This window comes from Nerophis lumbriciformis, linkage group LG08, assembly GCF_033978685.3.
Source record: "Nerophis lumbriciformis linkage group LG08, RoL_Nlum_v2.1, whole genome shotgun sequence".
In the NCBI taxonomy this organism is placed as follows: Eukaryota; Metazoa; Chordata; class Actinopteri; order Syngnathiformes; family Syngnathidae; genus Nerophis; species Nerophis lumbriciformis.
The window spans coordinates 13075001-13101983 of NC_084555.2; the positions used below are offsets into that span (position 1 = coordinate 13075001).

Consider the following 26983-nt stretch of genomic DNA (forward strand, 5'->3'; position numbering starts at 1 on the left):
TGTATGTTGCCATCCAAGCAATGTTATCACAGATGCTCCTGCTTATTTCAGCAAAACAATGCCAAGCCCTGTGTTACAACAGCGTAGCTTCATAGTAAAAGAGTGCGGGTACTAGACTGGCCTGCCTGTAGTCCAGACCTGTCTCCCATTGAAATTTTGTGGCGCATTATGAAGCCTAAAATACCACAACAGAGACCCCGGACTGTTGAACAACTTAAGCTGTACATCAAGCAAGAATGGGAAAAAATTCCACCTGAAAAGCTTCAAAAATTGGTCTCCTCAGTTCCCAAACATTTACTGAGTTTTGTTAAAAGGAAAGGCCATGTAACACAGTGGTAAAAATGCCCCTGTGCCAACTTTTTTGCAATGTGTTGCTGCCATTAAATTCTAAGTTAATGATTATTTGCCAAAAAAAATGGTTCCTCAGTTCGAACAATAAATATCTTCTCTTTGCAGTAAGGATTTGCAAATCATTGTATTCTGTGTTTATTTACGAATTACACAACGTGCCACTTCTGGGTTTTGTAAAATCCAACAGTGCCATTTTACGGTACCTGAGTTGTGCGTGAAGTTACGCCGATTCAGCTGACTTTTTGCACGTAAACACTTGCCGATCACTCCAGCAGCACTGAGAGGGGACTCAGCAAACTCCCTCTAGGTAATGTTGCAATTTCAATGCCAACAAAGAAACTGACTCAAAAAAAAGCGCCAATGCAAGTCAAGTAAGGCTCCACTTTCCAAGATGTACGTTGCACCGCGAATCAGCTTCTACGAATGACGCGCTAGCTGTTCAAAGTCAGGACCCAGCTTGGACCACTCCTTTTTGCATCAGTTGGTGATGTCTTTGCACTGCTGACTTGTCTCCATTCAAGATGATCCTCTGCTGGTCTCCCAATGGACTGGACTTGCACATGAAGTCAGGACCCGGGGTGACCACTCCATATGCATCAGTCAGTGACGTCTCTGCGCCTCCATGTTTCAACATGCAAGAGGATCCCCTGCTGTCCCCCTTATGGACTGGAATCTCACAATAGTAACTGTATCCACTTGGCATTTATTGCACCGGTCACCCAGGGGGGATCCCCACTTCTGCGGTCCCTTCCAAGGTTTCTCGTTGTTCCCATTGGGTTGAATTTTTTCTTGCCCTGATGTGGGATCTGACCTGAGGATGTCGTTGTGGCTTGTGCAGCCCTTTGAGACATTTGTGATTAAGGGCTATATAAGTAAACTTTGATTAATTGACTTTGAATAAAACTAAATATAACAACTGGACAGCAGTTATCATAATCAGCAAATTTTTAAATGTTGCAATAAAAATGTAGATATTATCGAAAACAATATTTATTACTACACACACAAGCGTACCGAAAATTGGTTTACTGTTTCCTAGGTACCAGGTATTGGTACCCAATCGGTTCGAATGTGAACGGTACCCATCCCGAGTCATGAGTGTGAATGAGAAAGTAGGAGACAAAGCAGTAAACTGGGAGAGGCCGAGGCAATAATGGGATGGCAACAACCAGGCAGATTCATCTGTTTTTTTTGTGCGCGGAACAGAAGGAGCATTACGCCACAAATTTACCTCCATATTTTATACATCCAAATCTGGGATGTGTGATTTAAATGTTTCCTTTATTTTTTTCAACAGTGCATGTGAAAACCAATTAGGTCTTAAAGACCCCGATTCCATTTTTGAATGGAAACAGCAAGCTTAATGTGACCTTTACATTTCATTGTACAGTTTCCTTTTTTAATCAAAGCTATAATGAGTACAGTGTTTGTCATTAACCTGCTAATGGGATTGTATAGTGTATATTATTAATCTTATTCAGTGAGGTAATTGTTAAATGTATATATGTTTACTGCAGTGCAAACACTGTCAAGCTTTTTCGGTGGAAAACAGCTTGCATTTATTGTGCCTCGAATAACTATGAGAAACTATGAGAGCAGTGGGATGTTGGATGGAGCGCTATAAAGTGTGCAAAAAGTCCTTGGTACACCTTTAACGTTAGGGGAAAATTATCCATTGTATTGCTTAGCATATTATGTAAATAAAGGTGAAATATCAACACAATAATACAGTATTAGGAAAACATCTTGCAATAAGAACTTTGGGGTAAGTAAATATTTAAAGTCGGGGAATGGGCAATGTCAACACTCCTAAGAAAGATGAAAAATTGCTATAACTGTTATAGATATTTTCTTGGGTTGTAAAGTTGTCTTGCAGGCATAACAAAGCCAAACACCAGAGGGACAAATCAAACCATTTGACAGCTGCCCAAACCTGCAAAACCTTTTCCTCTTCTTCTCTCTTTTTTCTATCCTCCTCTTCCTGCTTCCGTTTTGTCTCCATCTCTGTTTTCCTACAAGATATTTCAGACAAGACAAATTAAAAATTAATCAACATTGTTACTCTTTCTTGTCAATGCCACATACAGCCTTCGGTCCTCCTCCTCTTGTTTGCGCCGTTGCTCGTCCTTTTCCCTCCTCTTCCTCTCTTTGTCCATCTCCTCCTCGATGTGCTTCAGCCTCTCAGTTTCTTCTTCTTGCTGTTTCTTCTCCTGCATGGAGGAGAGCAGCTGCTCGGAGCGCTTCATCAACACTTGGTACTCGCTGTCAATCTCCTTCCAGGTCATCGCTGAGCCCTGTTGCGGGAGAGAAGAGGACAAGGCCGCATATATAACATGTGGATCAATTTAAAGCCTGAAAGTCGACATTTACAGCGTATAGCACCAGTAAATACACTTTCTGATTTAACAGGAAAGTTGTATAATCTTTTTTTTTTATCAGTTGTTGGATTGTATTTCTAACATTAGCTCTAAACCATAAAACTATCAGTGAAAAACGATTAATTAATTAAGATCTTTATTCACTTAATCCAATAAATCTCATTTTTCATCTAACCTAAAAAAGGGTATTTTTAATAACATTTCATTACATTATTGTAAAGGTAGCTCTAGAAGACCTGTATAAGAGACACTGCAGCAGAAGAGCAAACAGTATCCTCAGGGACTCATCCCACCCAGGTCACCACTGGCTTGAACTCTTGCCCTCAGGGAGGCGCTAAAAGACCATCAAAGCAAGGACAAATAGACTGAAAAACAGTTTCTATCCTAGAGCTGTTATTTCCCTAAACTCTGCACTTACCTGAACACTCACCACTTTATTAACTTGCTTAACTCTGATAGAGATCTGCTGTACAATATGTTTTTAACATTTTTATTATCCATCCATCCATCCATCCATTTTCTACTGCTTATTCCCTTTGGGGTTTTTATTATGTTTTTAAAAATTATAATATTGTTTGTCGGCAGCACGGTGGAAGAGGGGTTAGTGCGTCTGCCTCACAATACGAAGGTCCTGAGTAGTCGTGAGTTCAATCCCGGCCTCGGGATCTTTCTGTGTGGAGTTTGCATGTTCTCCCCGTGACTGCGTGGGTTCCCTCCGGGTACTCCGGCTTCCTCCCACCTCCAAAGACATGCACCTGGGGATAGGTTGATTGGCAACACTAAATTGGCCCTACTGTGTGAATGTGAGTGTGAATGTTGTCTGTCTATCTGTGTTGGCCCTGCGATGAGGTGGCGACTTGTCCAGGGTGTACGCCGCCTTCCGCCCGATTGTAGCTGAGATAGGCTCCAGCGCCCCCCGCGACCCCAAAAGGAAATAAGCGGTAGAAAATGGATGGATGGATAATATTGTTTGTCGTCTTAAGAGTATTTTATGTAGGTTGTTTTAAAAGCACTGAGCTGGATTGCTGTTCCATTTCGTTGTTTCCATGCAATGACAATAAAGGTTTTCTGATTCTGACATATTACAAAAAAGTGGCTTTATAAAGTAATTTCTTGTTTTTCACATACTTGAATCAATGCAGTATGTTTAATTTACCAAAATAAACCATTAGGTTCATATAAAGTGTTGAAGTTAATACATTAAAAAAAGCAGTAATAACACATTTATAATAATAATAATGAATGTTAAACTTTACCTCTGCTTCAGTTAATATAAAATAAAACAAAAAGATCCACCAATCACAGTGCAGGAGAACAGATTTAACACAAACATTCAACAGGGGGTTTGCAATCCCTGTGGGGTCTGCAGAAGTACAGCAGGGAGGCCGTTTTTTATGTTGATTTAGATTTTTTCAAAAATATATATCTTTGTATTCCAGCACAATTTAAATTAAGTTTATAAATGGTAGTGGAATGGCCACCCTATTCACTGTGCCGTTTAGAACAAAAACATGAATAAATAATAATTACATTATTACACCAGTTGCCTGCGAGCAATTAGTGGCGCTAGTTTTGAGCCAGCAATCAGTGCACTAACTGCCAGCTTGCTTTAGCGACACTAGACTGCATTACCTGAATATCTTAGTATTGCACAATTACAAGGTACCTTTAGGACCAGTAAAATTTAAATTTATATGATTGTCTTTACTGATTGTCAATCAAATATGTGTCATACAAACACATCAATGTGCATCATCATTTTATTTTTTAAAACCTTATTTAACGACAGAACATGAACTTATTTACTACAAGTGATGCTTTCATTTCGTCCAGGAGCAGACACGCACGGTCAACTAAAACATTGTCTTCAATGTAAGTGCGCTCTGTTTTTAAAGATAATGTACAGCATTGGCGTTTTTAGGCCTATTATAGGGGGTTCAAGCCCCCCTAAAATGTTCTTAAGCCCCCCTAAATAATTTGGTGTTATATATATATATATATATAAATGATAAATGATAAATGGGTTGTACTTGTATAGCGCTTTTCTACCTTCAAGGTACTCAAAGCGCTTTGACACTACTTCCACATTTACCCATTCACACACACATTCACACACTGATGGAGGGAGCTGCCATGCAAGGCGCTAACCAGCACCCATCACGAGCAAGGGTGAAGTGTCTTGCTCAGGACACAACGGACATGACGAGGTTGGTACTAGGTGGGGATTGAACCAGGGACCCTCGGGTTGCGCACGGCCATTCTTCCACTGCGCCACGCCGTCCATATATATATATATATATATATATATATATATATATGTCTTAATAAGGTTATCCAAAAAATAGTACTCGATACCGTAGTAGAACGCAATATATGTATGTGTGGGAAAAAATCACAAGACTATTTCATCTCTACAGGCCTGTTTCATGAGGGGGAGTACCCTCAATCGTCAGGAGATTGACGATCTCCTGACGATTGAGGGTACCCCCCCTCATGAAACAGGCCTGTAGAGATGAAATAGTCTTGTGATTTTTTCCCACACATACATATATATATATATATATATATATATATATATATATATATATATATAAATATATATATATATATAATTATTTTTTTTTTTTAACAAATACATGCCAACATATTCATTATAAAGTGGCCCGAATGAGTTTAAATAAATTAATCATACAACCTGCCATTATTCACTCAGTTTCCCCTCACTTCATAGCGTAAATCACCAAAAATTATTCCTGGGCTGCTGCCCACTGCTCCCATCACCTCCCAGGGGGTGAACAAGGGGATGGGTCGAATGCAGAGGACACATTTCACCACACCTAGTGTGTGTGTGTGTGTGTGACAATCATTGGTACTTTAAGGTAGAGAGCCCCTTTAGTGTGTCGGTATCCAATCCATTCCACTTGTTCATATAGAAAATGCCCACATCCCTCAAAATCCAGTCTGCATTTTCTCTGCGACCTTGCGTGCGGTCCTTGGACTTGTTCATATAGAAAATGCCCACATCACTCTTGTAGAATCTATATAAAGTAATATACATTAGTCTAATGTTAAAACAATGAAAAAAACATTAAATATATTTGTTTTATTGTAATGTTACATTAATAGCTGTTGTATTGTTATAGAATGGCTTGTTAAACATTTCATAGGATTTTCAGAGGGAGGAAAAACCAAGACATTTAATATAAAATGTCAAATTAATAAATACATTCAAAGAAAAAGAAAAAAAATGGTTAAAAGCCATCGTCCCGGGGAGCATTTCATTTCGTCCCGTGCATTTTTTAAATAATACTAATAACAATGAATCATTTCTAAGTCTTTGTTAGCCGTTTGTGAAGTTTTGTGCTCGTGCGCTACGTTCGCTCGCGTCCTGTGAATCTCCTGGGGGCTAAGCCCCCCCTGTCCTTAAAAGCTAGTGACGCCCCTGATGTACAGGTAATTGTGCATGTAATATATAACTATATTGACACACAGATGTAGTATAACAGTATAAAGTCAGTTTAATTGATCAACTTAAACCTAGATGTGACCTCATTTTTCCATTGCTCTTGTAATAGATACAAAAAACAAAAAACAACCATAATATTGTCTATGCTAAAAACAAGACAACATTCCAATTTATACAAACCATAAAACAAACTTCTGATACGTTTTAAGTTTATTATGAATGTTTTGCACAATTTGTTAGATCTAATTCATCATATGCCTACTATTTAAAGCTGCTAACATTAGTCTCGAGACAAAGTGATACCTCGTTTTCGCCGCGGCTTCATAAAATCTTTGTGTCACATGGCGGTACTGTTGTTGCTCTCAGTCAACCGCAAGAAGAGGGCGAGACAACTCGCAGCGAAAGTAACGTTAAAGATTAAAAAATAACACGCTAACTATGACGGAAATAATTAATTGTAGTTAATGCCGTAATTTGATAACCTGACTATCGCCAGATCCTTGTAGTTCGCTGAGCTCCACACAAGGATCTGGGCTCGAGGGCAATGCAAACTCCTTCAAGATAGCAAAAAATAATGAACCAATCAGGATCGCCAGGCGGGATTTCATACATGTGACGTAGCGCCAAAGCGACTGTTTGATTCAAACAACAATGGCGGCACGCAGCGAGGAGTTGTGTGCTGACATTGATTCTGCTATTGCAACTGTTTTGTCGAATCTATCGAATATTAATTCAGTAGTTTAGGAGTTGGGGGAGCAGTAGGTGTCGGGGGATGGGGACACGATTTCGATGGAGTCGGCACCCTGTCCCGTTTATCGGTTCCTCTTCAGTTTTTGCCATCTTTTAAAAGTGGACACAGTGTCTTCGAGTTTCCCTATCAAGCGAAAGCACCGTAAGCATATTCGACACGGTCTCTCTCGAACGTTCAACAATTTCAAATCAAGTTCTGTTAGACGTTCGTCTATGCTTTTTTCGTTGACGACTTTGTGAAATATTTTTTTGCTGTTCCCTATGAAGCCTTTTATTCGCATATATTCTTTGCACAAACGACATTGATCGTCTACTGACATTGCTGCGTTGTTTCAGTAAAAGTTCTCTCACTTTTCGCTCTGTCGTTATCCTATATGTCGGCTGTTCTGTTTTGGATTTTGCAGCGTTGCTCTCATCAGCGTCACGGGTTGATTTCGATGTGAGTGGTTGAAGTAGCACGTCATTCAAGATAACGGACAAGTGGTTTATCCAATCACATACAATGATTTTTTTTCCCAAGGCCCCGCCTTCTGAAATACATCTCCTATTGAGAAGTCCCAGATGCTTGTGTGGAGCTCAGCAAACTACAAGAATCTGGCGAGAGTCAGGTCAGTAATTTGATACCTCTAAAAAATATGTGCCAGGATCTGAAAAACTGTACACAAAAACTAACCCAATCATGACACTCCTCCTACTGGGGCGACATTAAGAGCATAAGAAGGTGAATGAATGTATTAATTTTTCTTCAAAAAAAGTTTGCTCCAACTTTAAATGAAAGAATGACCTTTGCGTGGCACAGATAACAACACAAGATAATGACTAATTGACGGCTGGACTTGTCAGACAATTAGCGTGGGGAGGAGAGGTCACTGTATTGTGCAGATTCATTCGAGGGAGTCACTACCAGCGACACACAGACGGTAGGTGACAAGGTCTTGTCCCGAATGTACGGAGGGCCCTGAATGACAGGCATTGGCATCCCATGAATTATTCACTCAAGAGACGCAGTGCCAGGAGCAATTCTCCCAGCTCTCAAAGCACCATAAGTGTCGTTGGGGCCTGCTAATAGGCTAACGGTGGCATAAAGAGGGGGAGATGAGAGGCTGATTGGGATGAAAGGGGGGAAGAAAGGGTCAAAAATCCTCGCTGCGTCACCGTCAGTCAGGACACCTCGAGGAAACAGACGCTTGGTAATTATAGCTGCAAATGGCAACAGATTCAAGAAAAGCAGCTTGTTTGGGCAATGCAGATTTGTTGGTGATTTGCTATACCTGGCGGGTTCATTAAAGGTGTGCTTATTGCACGAGTCGAGCTGGGATTTCACTAATCAGGTTTGATCATTTAGCAGAACAGCCGCAGTGATTTAAACTATTGACGGGAGGATTTCTTGCTCATGAGCTGATTGGAAATATTGATTCAGAGAAAAAACATTGGAATTTGGCACCGCTTGTGTGTGCAAGAAGTGCAAATATGGGGAAAGGCATACATTTGAACACTTGTATGCTCCTGAAATGGTATTCATACCAAAGACTATAAAAATGGGACCCATTACCTCCCTGCTTGACACTCAGCATCAAGGGTTGGAATTGGGGGTTAAATCACCAAAAATTATTCCCGGGCACGGCCACCGCTGCTACTCACTGCTCCCCTCACCTCCCAGGGGGGTGATCAAGGGTGATGGGTCAAATGCAGAGAATAATTTCGCCACACCTAGTGTGTGTGTGACAATCATGGGTACTTTAACCTTGTTCATAATGCTAAGCCTGAATCATGAGTGGAGCATCTGGATGACTGATGACATAAGCAGCTTTACAGTCACTATTAAAAGGTCAGTCTTTACAACTGGCCAACAATCCTCATATGTCGTGAAAGGAGGAAACATAAACATAGTCGATGGCTCACCTTTATTTTAGCTAACAGAGCATCTATGCTTGCTGCCAGCTCTTGGACCTGCTTGGCCATCTCCTGTTTGCCCTCTTTCAACCCGTTCACCACTTCGTTGAAGCGCTCCATGTGCTTCTTCAGGTTGGTCACCTTCACCATACCATCAACGCTATATAGACAGGGAAAAAAAAACAAATTTAATATACTTCTGTGATGTAATCCAAAGCAGAGGGATGTGCAATCATATAACACAAAGGACATTCTGTAGCGAGTTGTACAGTGTAACATATACAGTAAAGTAAACTATTCAAAGGGTTGTGCAATTCAGAATGTGACAGACATTTATTAAAGAAGAGGATTTTGTCTATCATTCACAATTCCAATGCGAGACAAGAACGCATATCTTTCACATTCACTTCCAAAGCTCTTAAGACACTTCATACATTCTAAAACCTTTTCAATTGAAAACTTAAATAGGCACTCAAATCTCAATGAACTCAATGGTAGCACAGTATGTGGAGAGGGAACCGTGTAGATAGGATTACAAGCTTCTCATGGAACCGTTAAATGGATCCATTATCAAATTTATATATAAACACAGTCCAACGTCTGCAAGCCAATACCTTTTGAAATTCAAACAGAATTTCAGGAATATGACTCAAATGTCAAACACATTTTAAGAGCTTGTATAAGGTGACATAATTCTAAAATACTATTTTTTTGACCGTTTACACTTTCAATATTTATTTTGTGATTATTTATTTTTTAATACAGACATATCTAAAACTGCACAACAGGAGATATATAACATTTTGCTTTTCCTACATTTACTGTAATTAACACATTTTACACTTGTATTACAGGTAAAAATTTAGAATTGTTATGATGATAGCACATGAAGCCTCGCAAGGATTCATTTATTTCCAATGGGTTCTTTGGGTTTAACGACTCGGGGAGACTCACCGCGGCTTGTGCTTCCTCTTACATAACCACATGCGAACAGTCTTCTGAATCTTAATGCACGCCAAAGCCCTGTAGCTCATCTTGTTCCTCACTGGGGACAGCGTAAAGACAGGAAACACAACGCGACACCATCATACATGCAGTCACAGGATTCAACATTTACATTATTCTTTCCACAGTGAAATGCAGTACTTGTATGGTTTGTTGTCCAGGAAGTGCCTGATCAAACAGCCAATGTTCTTTTCTAATGCAATTTAATGCTTTTAAAACAAAAAGCAGACTGCATGGGAAGCCACAACTAGTCACTAAGTGTTGTGCTGCAAGGAACTGATTGCTTTTCGAGTACAATTTCAGATAGGTTGAAGCTACTGTGCTTTCAACATTCAGCAGACACTTGTGTTTATGAGAGTGTTTGCGTAACAGATTATGAATGCTGCTGTCTGGTGTATTGGACGAACATTTGATGACAGACAGGCTACACCACTGGACCTTCTTCCAGCGGCTGCACACCAACCACTTGTTGACTTTCTTCAGTAGTTCTGCCAGGTGGTCAGGATCCGACTTCATGATCTGGTCAAACTCGGCAAACTGTCGACACGCCATGAACAATTATTATCATTAGGCTATTTTTCAGGACATATTAGTGATTGACAGAGCAGCATTAACATTATTGTACCTTTCCAGGGCGAAAGAAAACTCTGGTCAATCCAAATTTGAAGTCATTGTCATTCAGCCCCAGCGCTTTAAACAACGCCTATAAAGAAGACGTTCAAAACAGTTGACGTTGAAATACTATGCATAATATTTTATGCCTTTTATCAGACTGAACGCAATGGTCGCATGGCAACAAAGAAGCATAATAAATAGTATGGCAAGTAACCTTGCAGAAGAGTCTTGGGTTCAGTCGAGTGAGCTTATCAGGCATGTACTCTTTATACATGTTGTAAAGCTCATGGAAGGGGGCTCGGGAGGGAAACCCACCCTGCATCAGGTCCAGCACTGACACCATTCCTAAAATTAAAAGAAAAGGTGATGACCTAACACAAATGCACTGCAGTAAGGCTGACAATGTGCAACTGAGATATTGTTAGTTTTTTAAAATTAATAATTGAATAATTCAGAATATTTTTAAAGTATCCGTTTAGGCTTTTAAGTGTCTATTTTTTCCCCATCCGGTCTCATTAGCATCCTTTCAGTGTTAACCAATTACTTTCCTGCATTCCCTCCTGTTCTCCCAACTGTCTCTTGCTTTCAAGTGTTTAGTTGCCCTGCTCTTATTTAGTTTTTCATTTGTTGTATGTAATAGCCCCTTGCTTGATTCATGATTAGTATTGATTATAATCTGAGTTTATTTTGATGTTTTTACTTAATGGTTTTATTTAAAGATTTTATTCATCATACTTAAATATTTATCATGATTAAATGTTAATTAATGTAATCAAATGATCTTAAAGAGTGATGCATACTATACAGTCAGGGAAACAATGTGTGTTTATAGTTATATATGCATACAGTACAGGCCAAAAGTTTGGACACACCTTCTCATTCAATGTGTTTTCTTTATTTTCATGACTATTTACATTGTAGATTGTCACTGAAGGCATCAAAACTAGGAATGAACACATGAGGAGTTTTCACATCACAGGTGTGCAGTAATCAGAGCAAAGGGTGGCTACTTTGAAGAAACAAGAATATAAAACATGTTTTCAGTTATTTCACCTTTTTTGTTAAGTCCATAACTCCACATGTGTTCATTAATAGTTTTGATGCCTTCAGTGACAATCTACAATGTAAATAGTCATGAAAATAAAGAAAACCCATTGAATGAGGAGAAGGTGTGTCCAAAATTTTAGCCTGTACTGTGTGTGTATATATATATATATATATATATATATATATATATAAATAAATAAACAATAATCACACTTTTGAAGTGTGAGTGATCATGATTAATCACATGCTTGCATAATTTAAAATTAACTTAAAACAATTACTCCAATATTTTAACACAAATGCAATTTTATTGTCAAAATGTCATCAACATTTAAAAAATAATGTTTTACTAAATGTATATAAGTTATTTGCTTAAAACTTGGTGACATCATTATCAAAAGTCCTATCAGGTTTGATTATGAAGCAAAATTTGTCGCAGAGCACACTAGTCACTCTCCTCACTCATCTTGGCAGTGGCGTATGCATTGACCTTGCCTCATTCACCAACAGTTACGTGGCTTTCCTACTAAATATGGACGTGCGATCAAATCCAGAAAATGGCGTACACAAGTAAAAAATTCAGATGTATTTGAGTATTCGCACATACAAATCCAAGCACATTTCTTTGTTATATTACAATCTGCTTGGAATCCGCCACAGACGTGTGCGTGGCTTGGCATACCCAGACCACGCCTTCTTTTATATTTCCATCCATCCATTTTCTACGCTTATTTACATTTGCAAATCATATTGAAAATAGCCATGTGCTTGAGCTTGGCATGGTCTGGATCTATCACAAGTCAACAGGAGGTGTTTCTTGCTCGTGTCTCGAGCAAACCGCAGAGCGATTGTCAGCCTGTCATCGCTGTGTCTCTGAGAACTGAACACAGGCGAAAAAAAAAAGAAAAAAGAAATGGTCGTGTAAGGTAGAAAGTAAGGAAAACAATAGATGTGCGTGGCTAAAACTGACTCGGGGAAATTTGTGAAATTAGTGCTGCACTCTGTTTGAAAAGATAGTTGCAACAATGATACGTAAAACTTTAGAAGAGGTGGGTGACTGATGTAATGTAAATGTTTCTTTTTTTTTTTTACTTGTAACAAAATGTGTTCATAGAGTTTTTAGAGTTTATACTGATTAGTTAAAAAAAAGTTAGCTACAAAAAATAAATAATTGGTCGGGCATCAGGAATGAAATGAAGAAAAAGATGGATGTACATTGCCAAAACAGAAGCACGTTTGAAAAGATAATCGCTCCAACTGTGTCCCTCACGCTCCATCCCCCCGCCACCAGAGCGACTGCTGCTGAACCCCCACTGACTACCGTCCCCGGTAAAATATGTATAACTTTAGAGGCGTGGGTGACTCTGATTCCCCCCCATAGAAATATATTTTCCATCCATCCATTATCTACCGCTTGTCCCGTTTGGGGTCGCGGGGGGTGCTGGAGCCTGTCTCAGCTGCATTCGGGCGGAAGTTGGGGTACACCTTGCACAAGTCGCCACCTCATCACAGGGCCAACACAGATAGACAGACAACATTCACACTCACATTCACACACTAGGGCCAATTTAGTGTTGCCAATCAACCTATCCCCAGGTGCATGTCTTTGGAGGTGGGAAGAAGCCGGAGTACCCGGAGGGAACCCACGCGGTCACGGGGAGAACATGCAAACTCCACACAGAATGACCCCAAGCGCAGGATCGAACCCAGGACCTTTGTATTGTGAGGCAGACGCACTAACTCCTCTTCCACTGTGCTGCCCGCAAAAACATAATTTGTGTAACGTAGAACAAAATGTGTTCATACAGTATGCCTGCTGGTCCCAGCGAGATAATAGTTTTTTGAAAATAATTTTTAATTTAAACATGCCAGCGCTATAATTGGGATACAAAAGACTTTGACTTTTGTTTGATTACTCAACATAAATGTTATTACAATATACAGACAAGGACTGTCGCAGCCGTACACTACGTGACAGACCCTCCATATGTCCCTGCGCAGTCTTGTGTTTCGCCACAAACTTCTGCTGCTGCCCGCTAGAGTCACATGAAGTTGGAACTTTTTTCTGTGAACTGTTACCCAGCATCATTTATGTGGGTAGCTAAAGTAACCACAGCCTGTAGAAATGTGCGTACGCCAGCTATCAAGTTACCATGAGCCACCGCACATTTCCACGTCAACTTGAGTTTTGATACATCTCACCTTCGCCGTGAAAAAGGGTGTAAGGCAGGTTTTTGGACGTACGCAAGCTATGTACACGAGGACCCTGACCTCATTGGCACCCCGTCCCTATCTGTCGACCAATCATCTTCACTGCCTTCCTTGATGTTCTTCCACCTGTGTCTTTTGTTGTGCAATTAGTCTGTGTATATAGTCATCAGTCTTTTCCGCTTAGTTTGCTTTAATGTTTTCTTAAAGCGGATCTGCACATTTTTTTTGGAATGTTGCCTATTGTTCACAATTATTATGAGAGACAAGATCACATATTCTTTTTTTAATATTTTAAAGATGACAAAAAAATCGCTTGGAAGATTCGGCTAATGGGAGTCACAGTTGTAGCCTTCAAAGCCCTTTTTAACAACTTCAAAACCCTCCATGAAGTCCATAGTAACAGACACGTTCATAACAACATGTATTATGTACAATATTTACCATATTTTGACAATTTCTTATAATGATTTCTTTAGCGCATTGATTTCTGTTTCCATAGCAGTACACTTCTGACTTCTGGCAACAAATGTGTTCCTACTTCTGGATACAAAAGCGTGTGTGTGTTGTAATCATGGCAGACTCGGTAACAAACAACTAAGACGACTATTTTTGGACAAATGAGCAACCTTATCTTTTTGAAGCTGAATATTCGGAGGATGAACTACTGCTTCTAGAAGCCAGCACGAAGGAAGGGTGAGACAATGGAGCAGACGGAAGCCGGGAGAGTGAGGTCGGCGTGACTCGAAGCTGCAAAAGGTGGAACTTGGAGCTATGCTATTTCGCCATAAATGGAGTGCTTACTCATATAAACCGGAAAAAACGTTCCCGGCCAGCTGGACTAAACGCACAACTGTCCATCGAGTGAGTCACACATTAATATTATTCATGTTACATGCAGCACGTCACCATACAACTACAGTGCATACGCTGTCTGGCTATCTATGTACAAACAAAACATGTAATGTGGGCTAATAATTTACAGATACTGTAGTATGATTGTTCATGTTTTTCAGTCAGTACAGATTGGTGTCTTATCCCGTTGTGTTGTGCATTACAAACTCTAACGCGTTTCGTGTTGACGCAGTTGCTAGCTTATCTCTTTCCGTAGCTAGCTTTTACGGCTGATACGGAAACATGCCGATGTGTTACTATGCTAAAAAAAGAGTTCAGTGTTCGCTTATAATAATGATGTTGCTGCAGCTTGGTTATTATACATGTAACGGAACGTAAATGAAGTATTTTTGACGGTTTTTTAATGCATTTTTAAAGTGATTAAGAGGTAACATTGATTGCCCCCATTAGCTGCATTGCCAGCCACCTAGAACGAGACTATTTTTACATGTTAAAAAGCAAAAAAAAGACCCCAAAATTCCCCAAAAAAGAGCAGTTCCCCTTTAATCACATTTTCACAATTCTGCTGCTGCTTTGTTTTGCCTCATGTCAAACCAATGTTGTTTTTTTTATTATTAATTTGTTTGGATTAACCAATTTGTCTGCACCCTTTGTGGTTATAAATGAGTTTGTAGCATCAATTTGTGCTGTTGTTCTCTTGATGACTCTTTCAACATACAGTATAAGACCAAAGTTCATGTTAAACATGTCAACCTTCAACGTTACCTGAGCACTGCAGCTGAGACAGAATGAGGGCACCTTCAAACTGGTGGCTAACCATTTTGAGGTTGGGTTTGACACAGCGGATAAAACTTGAGCCCTGCAAACAAAGAGGGTGAACAGTAAAATAATGTCCTCATAGTTTTTTGTTACTATTCGACCATGTTCTAATATTGTTACTTACGGTACTGCGAAGCTTCTCCAGCAGGAGGTTGAGCTGAGTCTGTGAACAGAAGCGAGACATAAGAACTTCTAAGATTTGTTTGAGGAGTTTAAGATGAAGTCAGCCAGCCACACGGGCTTGAGGGCGCCGCCACACATCCTCGTCATTCGAGCAACACACTCTGGCCGCCAGCACCTTATTGAACTGCATTATCTTTGTGCGAGAGCCCGTGTCTGGTGTATTAGTGATGAAAGCCCAGCAGCAGTCTGAGAGATAAAGTCTGTTGAAAAACACTGTGCCTAGTTTCTACCTGATGGGTGAACGAAAGCAGACATACTTTTCGCTTCTTGAAACAAATAAGCCAGATGTAAGAGCGGTATACTTGTGGTTCAATAAACACACTTTTGTGAATGTGTTCTTATTTCCTGCAGTGTTTTTACTTTCCCTATCTCTGCTTGTTAACAACTGAAGCCGACTTTAGACAGCTTTATGCTCCCACAAACAAACGAGGCTGGGATGGATGGTAATCAAAACAATACTTTTCTAAGAAAGGGTGCATAGAATAGATTTCGTAGAACACCCACTATAAAATCCAGTGGAACAAAGCCCTCAAAACTTGAACAAAAAGTGACATTATATCAGTTGTTCTCATACAAAATTATGTAGTGCAGACATGGCACAGACATGCAAAAAACCCCAACAAAAAATAAAATAAAAATACACTACTCACCATTTGACAGACAGATCAACACCAGCTAAATGATACTGTCATTGCATAGTGCTTTATACGTACTGCAAAAATATAGGTAAATGTACAGTATGTGTTAGGTCTGTGCAATCACTTAACATTGAGTTTTTAATTTCTGCAACAACCTAACAGGAAGAGGCTGAGGTTATTTATTCTTATATTTTTAGGGCATCTTTTGCTACGCTGGTCTCGCTAGGGTGTTTACAGCACGGCCTTGCCAATGCTATTTGCAGAGGGAGTCGAATTGTAAGAATTTGTTTATTGCTGGTAATTGGTTCTGGGTATGACTGCGTTAAATGAATTTCTGTGAAGTAGAAATCATTACTTATTAATTTAAGTTTTTCACAGCTAAACCATAAATACAACTTGTTTATGACCTTCTAAATACATTTTCCAACATTATGAGATCCCTTGATGACCCTTCTCCCTTGGCGGTCCGATCCTTGGCTACAAAAGCTAGCTCTTGGGACGTGGAACGTCACCTCCCTGGGCGGGGAAGGAGCCTTAGCTGGTGCGCGAGGTACATAAGTTCTGGCTGGATCTAGTTGGTCTCACTTGGAGGCACAGCAAGGGCACTGGAACCAGTTTTCTCAAGAGGGGCTGGACTCTCTTCCACTCTGGTGTTGCCAGCAGTGCGAGGCGATGGGCGGGGATGGCAATACTTGTTGCCTCGTGGCTCAGAGCCTGCACGTTGGAGTTCAACCCAGTCGACGAAAGGGTAGCTTCCCTCCGCCTTTCCAGTACTCCCTCTCGTGATTCCCTTATTCTACTGGGGGACTTCAACACTCACGTTGGCAACGATAGTGAGACCTGGAGAGGCGTGATTGGGAGAAACGGACGCTCTGATCTGAACCAGAGTGGTGTTTTGTTATTGGACCTTTGTGCTCGTCACAGATTGTCCATAACAAACACCATGTTCAAACATAACGGTGTCCATATGTGCACTTGGCACCAGGACACCCTAGGCCATAGCTTGATGATGGACTTTGTGGTTGTATCATTGGATTTTCAATTCCCGCCTCCAGGTGAACTTCAAACATGAGGGAGGCACTGGATATTGAGTACGGGTGGACTATGTTCTGTGCTTCTATTGTCCAGGCAGCTGGACATAGGAGGAGTTCGGAGAAGCCATGGAGAACGACTTTCGGACGGCTTCGAAATGATTCTGGACCACCATCGGCCGCCTCAGGAGGGGGAAGCAATGCACTGTCAACACCGTGTATAGTGGGGATGGTGTGCTGCTGACGTCGACTGGGGATGTTGTGGATCGGTGGAAGGAATACTTCGAAGACCTCCTCAATCCCACCTACACCTTTTCCCATGAGGAAGCAGTGCCTGGGGACTGCGCGTTGGGCTCTCCTAATTCTGGATCTGAGGTTGCCGAGGTGGTTAAGAATTTACTCGATGGCAGTTCCCCGGGAGTGGATGAGAGCCGCCCGGAGTTCCTTAAGGGTCTGGATGCTGTGGGGCTGTCTTGGTTGACAAGACTCTGCAAAATTGCCCGGACATTGGGGTTGGGGACGGCGGGGGCTCTGGATTGGAAAACTGGGGTAGTGGTTCCCTTATTTAAATAGGGGACCGGAGGGTGTGTTCCAACTATCGTGGGATCATACTCCTCAGCCTTCCCGGTCAGGTCTATTCAGGTGTACTGGAGAGGAGGACACGCTGAAAAGTCAAACCTCGGTTTCAGGATGAGCAGTGTGGTTTTCGTCCTGGTTGTGGAACTGTGGACCAACTCTTTACTCTTTGCAGGATCCTCGAGGGTGCATGGGAGTTTGTCCAACAAGTCTACATGTGTTTTGTGGAGTTGGAGAAGGCATTCGACCATGTCCCTCTGTCTCTCCTGTGGAGATTTCTCAGAGAGTATGAGTTATGGCACAGCCTGATTGTGGCAGTCCGCTCCCTGTATGATCAATGTCAGAGCTTGGTCTGCATTGCCGGCAGTAAGTCAGACTTTTTTCCAGTGAGGGTTGGACTCCGCCAGGGCTGCCATTTGTCACCGATTTTGTTTACAATTTTTATGGACAGAATTTCTAGGCGCAGTCAGCGCGTTGAGGGGATCCGGTTTGATGGCTGCAGGATTAGGTCTCTGCTTTTTGCGTATGATGTGGTCCTGCTGGCTTTATCCGACCAGGAAATGTAGCTCTCACTGGATCGGTTCACAGCTGAGTGTGAAGCGACTGGGATGAAATTTAGCACTTCCAAGTTGAGTCCATAGTTTTCACCCCGGAAAAGAGTGGAGTGCCATCTCCATAGTTGGAGAGGAGCTCCTGCCCCAAGTGGTACCTCAGGGTCTTGTTCACTAGTGAGGGAAGAGTGGATCGTGAGAACGACAGGCAGATCAGTGCAGCGTCTGCAGTGATGCGGACGCTGTATCGGTCCGTCGTGGTGAAGAAGGAGCTAAGCCGGAAAGCAAAGTTTTCAATTTATTGGTCGACCTACATCCCTATCTTCACCTATGGTCATGAGCTTTGGGTTATGACCGAAAGGACAAAATCACGTACAAGCGGCCAATATAAGTTTCCTCCGTCGGGTGGCGGGGCTCTTCCTGAGAGATAGGTTGAGAAGTTATGTCATTCGAGAGGAGCTCAGAGTAAAGCTGCTGCTCCTCTACATCGAGAGGAGCCAGATGAGGTGGTTCGGGCATCTGGTCTGAATGCCCCACCAAACGCCTCCCTGGGGAGGTCTTTAGGGCGTGTCTGACCGGTAGGAGACAACGGGGAAGACCCAAGAAACATTGGGAAGACTATGTCTCCCAGCTGGCCTGGGAACGCCTCGGGGCCCCCCGGGAAGAGCTGGACGAAGTAGCTGAAGAGAAGGAAGTCTGGGCTTCTCTGCTTAGGCTGCTGCTCCCGCGACCCGACTTCAGATAAGTGAAAGAAGATGGATGGATGGATGGACAGTCACCTTTACACGCCAGTCAATGGCCACATTACTGAACAGCGTGCTCTGATTGGCTTGGTCTCATCTCCTGGCCAATACTACTGTAGTATTAATATGTTTAGTTTATGCTTGGAAACGTTGAAGAATATGCTTAAAAAAGCTATGAAAACAGAAAAAAACTCTGCTTCACTGATATCTTACGTGATGTTGGAAATTATGATGATTTGAACTCCCAAGTTTTTTCTAAGACTTTTTGATTATGATTATTTGATTATAGTTCATTATGGGTGTTCTGATTTGAAGGCACCTCTGTAATTGCATCATCATTATCATTTATTTTCTACCTGTTCATTTAAGAAAAAAATATATAAAAATTAGAAACATGTCGTTTGCCAGAATAACTTCAATGCCACTCTGACCTTGAATTTGTTCCCAACACTGATGAAGCCAAGTTTTCCCGCTTTCTGTTTGGAGTCCTTGTTGCCCGTGGAGTTCTCAAAGAGCTCCCGTACAAAGCTGTCTTTGGATTCACACACTAAGCACTCCAAGGACATGTGGAGGGCATCATTGTTCTTCTCCACAAACCGAGTCTGTAGACACAAATGCACGTGTGTGTGTTTGACTTCATGCACGATTGTAACACAAAAAACTATTTTCGCATGAACTTCTCTTATAATAGCCTTTTGTGCCAGGGTGACAGATGTGTTTTTAAGGAGGTCGAGGCTTTGAAATAAAATGCATAGCCACATTCAGATCTGACACCCATTTAGCATCTGCTGTAATATTTCACGACTCAGAGCTACGTCGCTCACTCTTCATTTTCTCACTATGTAACACAGCCCTTGCATATTTATGACGACAACACTGTCCCGTATATCAGTCTCTGTGCAGAAAATTACCGTTTCATAGCACACTGCTCCGGCAAAGTGCCTGATAATAAAGCCTTCATCATCCCGGAGATTCCGATGAATAGTCAGTTTGGACTTCCTGGGAACCTGAGAGGCACAGACAGTGGACAATGAGAGAGCTGAAACACAGATATAACATTTCACTCAAATTATTCACAGAATAGCATTGTTTATCCACAGAATAGCATTGTTTATCCACGCTGTGTTGCTATTGATTGAAAGGCTGGTTTGAATCAATGCAGTAGACTGGAATTTTATGTTTTACATACACTGCACGATCTCAAAAACAAGGCAATTTTCAACCATTAGACATGGCTGCTTGCATGGACCTTATCACCCGTCACATGCATTTAACAAGGGACACTTGAAGTGCATTAGCATGTATGCACAGTATATAATTAGCCTTTGAAATCCCTTTAACAGCGAGAAACAGCATGAGTGGTACTTGACATGTAAACATAGTCACTGTGGTAACCGCTGTGTTGAAATCAAGCCAGGGCATGTACATACAGTATAGGTCCATTTATACTATTTGGCCTAAAGTACCTCACAAAAGTGAATACACCCTTTACATTCCATCAACCATTTTTTAATCATCTCAAGGGACAATACTTTAGAGTAGTCAGTGTACAGTTTGTATAACAGTGGTGATGTACTATCCACTGAAAATGACCCAACACACATGAATTATTGTGTGAATACCAGGCAGCACCAGTGCGTGGCGAGATATTGTGTCTTGCTTACAGTCAATAATGGTGGTGGTAGCATCATGTTCAGGGCTAGCACAACAGTTTACAAAGGGAAACATGAATTCCAGAATGAACTACGAATTTCTGAAGCAGAATTTTATGCCCTCCATTGGGACAGGAACCGAACTAAAAAGCTTGGGCTATCCTCAAGAGAAAAGTTGAGGAGTGCACAGTTGTCTAACATCCACAGTTGTCTAACATCCACTTGTGATGTGGTGATGTGGAGGCTTAAAAGAGGATTCAATTAACAACCTGGGCAGCTCAGGTAAATTCCATGCCCAAGATAAGAACTGCAGTCTCAGGGCATTGTGGATTCTAAAGTACCATTGAGCACATGGGGATTTGAGTACCCATTGAATTTTAATGTTCAAATTTCCTAGGTTTTAGAGTGCATGCAGCATTTTAATAGCCATGGCAGTGTTTATAAGTATATATAAAACCAGTGTGGAGGGCCTTTAAAGAGTTTAAATGCATATGATACATACATAAATCATAAAATAAGTAGCGTCCTACAAACCCCGTTTCCATATGAGTTGGGAAATTGTGTTAGATGTAAATATAAACGGAATACAATGATTTGCAAATCATTTTCAACCCATATTCAGTTGAATATGCTACAAAGACAACATATTTGATGTTCAAACTGATAAACATTTTTTTGTTTTGCAAATAATCATTAACTTTAGAATTTGATGACAGCAACACGTGACAAAGAAGTTGGGAAAGGTGGCAATAAATACTGATAAAGTTGAGGAATGCTCATCAAACACTTATTTGGAACATCCCACAGGTGAACAGGTGGGTGCCATGATTGGGTATAAAAGTAGTTTCCATGAAATGCTCAGTCATTCACAAACAAGGATGGGGTGAGGGTCACCACTTTGTCAACAAATGCGTGAGCAAATTGTTGAACAGTTTAAGAAAAACCTTTCTCAACCAGCTGTTGCAAGGAATTTAAGGATTTCACAATCTACGGTCCGTAATATCATCAAAGGGTTCAGAGAATCTGGAAAAATCACTGCACGTAAGCAGCTAAGCCTGTGACCTTCGATCCCTCAGGCTGTACTGCATCAACAAGCGACATCAGTGTGTAAAGGATATCACCACATGGGCTCAGGAACACTTCAGAAACCCACTGTCAGTAACTACAGTTGGTCGCTACATCTGTAAGTGCAAGTTAAACTCTCCTATGCAAGGCGAAAACCGTTTAGCAACAACACCCAGAAACGCAGTCGGCTTCGCTGGGCTTGAGCTCATCTAAGATGGACTGATACAAAGTGGAAAAGTATTCTATGGTCTGACGAGTCCACATTTCAAATTGTTTTTGGAAACTGTGGACGTCGTGTCCTCCGGACCAAAGAGGAAAAGAACCATCCGGATTGTTATAGGCGCAAAGTTGAAAAGCCAGCATCTGTGATGGTACGGGGGTGTATTAGTGGCCAAAACATGGGTAACTTACACATCTGTGAAGGCGCCATTAATGCTGAAAGGTACATACAGGTTTTGGAGCAACATATGTTGCCATCCAAGCAACGTTACCATGAACGCCCCTGCTTATTTCAGCAAGACAATGCCAAGCCACGTGTTACATCAACGTGGCTTCATAGTAAAAGAGTGCGGGTACTAGACTGGCCTGCCTGTAGTCCAGACGTGTCTCCCATTGAAAATGTGTGGCGCATTATGAAGCCTAAAATACCACAACGGAGACCCCCGGACTGTTGAACAACTTAAGCTGTACATCAAGCAAGAATAGGAAAGAATTCCACCTGATAAGCTTAAAAAATGTGTCTCCTCAGTTCCCAAACGTTTACTGAGTGTTGTTAAAAGGAAAAGCAATGTAACACAGTGGTGAACATGCCCTTTCCCAACTACTTTGGCACGTGTTGCAGCCATGAAATTCTAAGTTAATTATTATTTGCAAAAAAGAAAATAAAGTTTATGAGTTTGAACATCAAATATCTTGTCTTTGTAGTGCATTCCAATTGAATATGGGTTGAAAATGATTTGCAAATCATTGTATTCCGTTTATATTTACATCCAACACAATTTCCCAACTCATATGGAAACGGGGTTTGTACTTCATGAAAATCTATCTGTTACGGGGAGCTTGGAACGCAACACCCAAATTACTGTCTCACTCGTGGAGATATTTAGAGTGCGTGTTGGCTTATTTTCATAGAACAAAAAAACATATACAGTCCTGCTTTCCAAACTCTACACGGACAACTCGTTCATTTCCATAGTATTGTCCCTTGGAGGAGAATGATTGCTGAAATATGAGTTGTCTCCTCACTTTTGTTCAATACTGCAGGTTTGTTTTGCAACCTTGTTTGATCCCAAGCTCCCCTGCTGTCCAGCTGATGCGGTGTCATCATTTTGTATGGATGAGATGTGCTGGCCATGGCAACATATGCTAACATTACTATTCAATGGGTGAATGAGGGGACATTAAAAGCTCTTTATGTATGCTAATGGAAAGAAAATAACTTTACAAGTGAAGCCCATTTACCAGGCAGTGACTCGGTTTGTTAATTTAAGTGTTCAAAAAGGAACCCTACAGTATATGCCAACATATGGGACAGGAGAAGCCCTCAGTATCTTTCAGCCACTAGCATGATAATTAAAGGCTTCATATTAAGAAATGAGGGAATTTTTATAAGAATAAATGATAATGATGCTCACAGGGGTCCAATTATGCAAAACCAACTTTTCTCACATGTTGCTAGCTTTTTTTTTGTGTATTTGGAATCCCCATAATATTTGGAATCCTACCATGGAGGCAAGGCAGCTATATTTATTAACAATCTTGACTTCTTCAAAACATGCTTCAAACGAGTCGTTTGAAATTTGAGACCATAGTGATGTATTTTGCCTTAGTTACGTCAGCCGACATGTCCATATATGGTAGCGGTTTACCTGATAAGCTTTGCGCGATTCCGCCATTTTATTCAGTTGTAGTTCCCTATTTTTCTCAATCCTCTTGTTGTGGTGCAGACTGGCTTGTACACGCACATGCATGCTAAAATCCTCTGATGTTGCCATTTCTAATAAAAAGTAGTGTTTAGTTCAAACTTTATATGGAAGCGTTAAAAACCACAACATGGGAGACAGGCTTCTCACAGGGGCTTGGCCAGGAGGAGAGCTTCGGTATGTAAATAAGACCACCCACAAAATGGCACGTTCTTAAGAGACAGTCAGAGGCAGCTGGAAGATGGTCTGTAAAACATGATCTATGCAAAATTTTGAGCAAAGCACCACCATTACATGTTTAGAAGACCCCAAGGAAGTGTCTTAAATGTAGAAAAAAATCAGAGCATGACACTTTTAAGCAATACACAATATACAGTATACAAAAAATAACTGTTAGAACTAGCAGGAAAACGAACAGAGGCAGATGACGACAACAAGACAGGAACGCTAAAGTAAAGAAAACAAATAATCACAGCTTCAGTTGGTGCTGCTGTTTTGGTTAGCAGAATGATGTTCAAATGGCTCACCAGTAGTCTATTTGTGAACATAAGTGGCAATTAATTTTGGGAGGCCGCAGTACAATGACCCATAAAGGTATTTTATAGGTCACGGTACCGCGGCCTCCCAAAATTAATTGCCCACTTGAAACCCCTGATATACGCCCTGTTTTCAACTCTCTAAGGGAAAAATGGTTTGTTATTGTATTCACATCAGTTCAGAGCCACTTATGCCGCGGTACAGTGACCCATAAAGGTATTTTATAGGTCACTGTACCGCGCATACTTGCCAACCGTCCCGATTTTTCCGTGAGACTCCCGAATTTCAGTGCCCCTCCCGAAAATCTCCCGGGTCAACCATTCTCCCGAATTTCTCCCGATTTTCACCCGGACAACAATATTGAGGGCGTGCCGTGATGGCACTGCCTTTAGCATCCTCTACAACCTGTCGTCGCGTCCGCTTTTTCTCCATACAAACAGCGTGCCGGCCCAATCACATGTTGTATGCGGCTTCTACAGACACACGTAAGTGACTGCAAGACATGCTTGATCAACAGCCATACAGGTGACACTGAGGGTGGCCGTATGAACAACTTTAACACTGTTACAAATATGTGCCACACTCTGAACCCACACCAAACAAGAATGACAAACACATTTCAGGAGAACATCCGCACCGTAACACAACATAAACACAACAGAACAAATACCCAGAATCCCTTGCAGCCATAACTCTTCCGGGCTACAATATACAACCCCGCTACCACCAAACTCCGCCCCCCAACCCCGGCCCCCCACCCCCATCTCCCGAAATCTGAGGTCTCAAGGTTGGCAAGTATGGTACCGCGGCCTCCCAAAATCAACTGCCGTAAAAATAAAATCAGTTGGACTAAAATGTTATTTTTAAGATTTTTGATTTGGAATGCTTGAGTATTTCAGTGAGTGCCAGATGAACGAGCAAAATCTCAAACTTGAATCGGTGTCAAGGACGCAATCTAAAAAGAATTTCATGCTTGCAGCAAGGGATGGCTGAGGCAAACAAGAGCAACAAAGGCAAAAGGAGGGGCGAATGAGACTGTGAGTCATTCACATTCTGCTGTTACACGACAAAACCAATGCGGAGTTCGATCTCTCTGCCCACACAAAGGGCGAGAATAATAGCAGCAAGAGAGCGAGAGACGTGCCGAACCGTCAGTCTGAAGTGGTCTTTATGCTTGCTGTGAACAGCAAGTGCAAAGTGTTGGTCACTGGGCTGGGGAAGACGGTTCTCTTCATCCAAAATATCCAGGATGCCCATCAGCTTTCCTTCAACTAGATCTGCAAAAACACATCAAGACCTTTTATCAACAAATGAAACCAAGTATTTCTGAATATTGTCTGAATCCGGGTGGCATTCATGTTCTCAAAGTAACGTTTATGCGAATATTCAACGCACTAAACGTGTTCATCAGGATGCTCATTTAGTATCATAGCTGAATTATTCATATGCCACGCTGTGTTTGGAATATAATCTAATAGCCAAGGACCTCCCGGAAAAATTTGCATCAACAAGCACCTGTGCATGAATCCCAAAGACTGATGAGTGAATTAATGCGTGGCCCTAATGGTCATTTGCAAGTCATAAATGTTATTCATGGCTGTCAGTTAACCTCGCACCTGAATAATCACACCCTTTGAAATACAAATCGAAATGCCTCACCTTGATACACTGACTACTTCATCGTATTAATACTGGGATTTATTTGGCAACTGGGACAACATAAACAAGATTGTATCATTCCTCGCTGGCTTCTTGTGCCTCCAAAGAATCCACACAACCCACACAGATTCATTATGCTGCCTCCCATCAGAAACACACTTCTTGGGTAATGAGAAATCCATATTTTTTGCAACAGTGACAGGCGCACTCTTACCACTGTGACAGACAGCACTGAGCAACAGAAATGGACCAAATGAATCCCACGCAGGCAAAGTGATGTTATACTTTCAGCACCCTTAGTACATTTGTAATGTGTGGGGCTGTAACGTGGCCTCGCTTGACAGATATATGTCTGCACTTTGCAGAGTTTGCATATCGTAGCCCTCAGAGGCAACACTTTATCTTAACAATGTTCCGAAGTGTCAGTGAGTGCCTTATTTTCATGTCACAACACCCATAAAGGTAAAGTTACACATATATTGTAATACAATTGGTCCTATATATGCAGGGCTCGAATTTTACTGCGGCGACCACGGCAAGTGCCGCGACCGCCCTCGTCTTTCGCCGTAATGCCTACAAAAATTTATCAACATTTGCGGCAAGAACATGCCGTGACCGCCCTTGACTTTTTACTTGTTAATGGACGAGGGATGTAACAGTAAAAGGTATATTGATACTTCGCGATAATTAGTAATACCGTTTACTTTTTTAATTACCGAAAAACAGTCATTTATTATTGCATTTTCGGCAAGACGAAGTCAGGCGCATGCGCACTGGCGGTGTTTGGCTGGATAATCATGGCGGACCAACAACACCGACTTTGCTGCGGAGATTTCCCCTCGGAGTAAACGGAGCCAAGCGCTTGGTTTAATGTCATTTTCCCTCGCTTCCCGCTATGTGATTAAGAGCACACTGCTGTGTTTAGATGGACACAGGTGTGACAATATTGGAGACAGACGCACTTGTCCCCACACTAAAAGTATACAGCGAAGGAGAAAACTATTTGATGTATTGCAGCAGGCGATGTGTCGTGAACGTT

General features: G+C 41.4%; 1 protein-coding gene across 3 annotated transcripts in view; it reads right to left on the minus strand.

Annotated features, from left to right (window-relative positions):
- The window catches only part of myo6b (myosin VIb), a 103775-nt gene that overhangs the window by 27855 nt on the left and 48937 nt on the right, over window positions 1–26983 (minus strand). For all 3 annotated transcript variants that reach the window (XM_061968327.2, XM_061968326.2, XM_061968328.2), the window contains exons 16-27: window positions 25435–25562; window positions 20021–20116; window positions 19541–19711; window positions 15512–15550; window positions 15334–15427; window positions 10673–10803; window positions 10469–10546; window positions 10251–10380; window positions 9793–9883; window positions 8848–8998; window positions 2437–2645; window positions 2285–2363 (exon numbers count right to left, since the gene is read on the minus strand). In XM_061968327.2, the coding sequence (XP_061824311.1) occupies window positions 2285–2363; window positions 2437–2645; window positions 8848–8998; window positions 9793–9883; window positions 10251–10380; window positions 10469–10546; window positions 10673–10803; window positions 15334–15427; window positions 15512–15550; window positions 19541–19711; window positions 20021–20116; window positions 25435–25562 (1397 nt within the window). The remainder of the gene's footprint in view (window positions 1–2284; window positions 2364–2436; window positions 2646–8847; window positions 8999–9792; window positions 9884–10250; window positions 10381–10468; window positions 10547–10672; window positions 10804–15333; window positions 15428–15511; window positions 15551–19540; window positions 19712–20020; window positions 20117–25434; window positions 25563–26983) is intronic.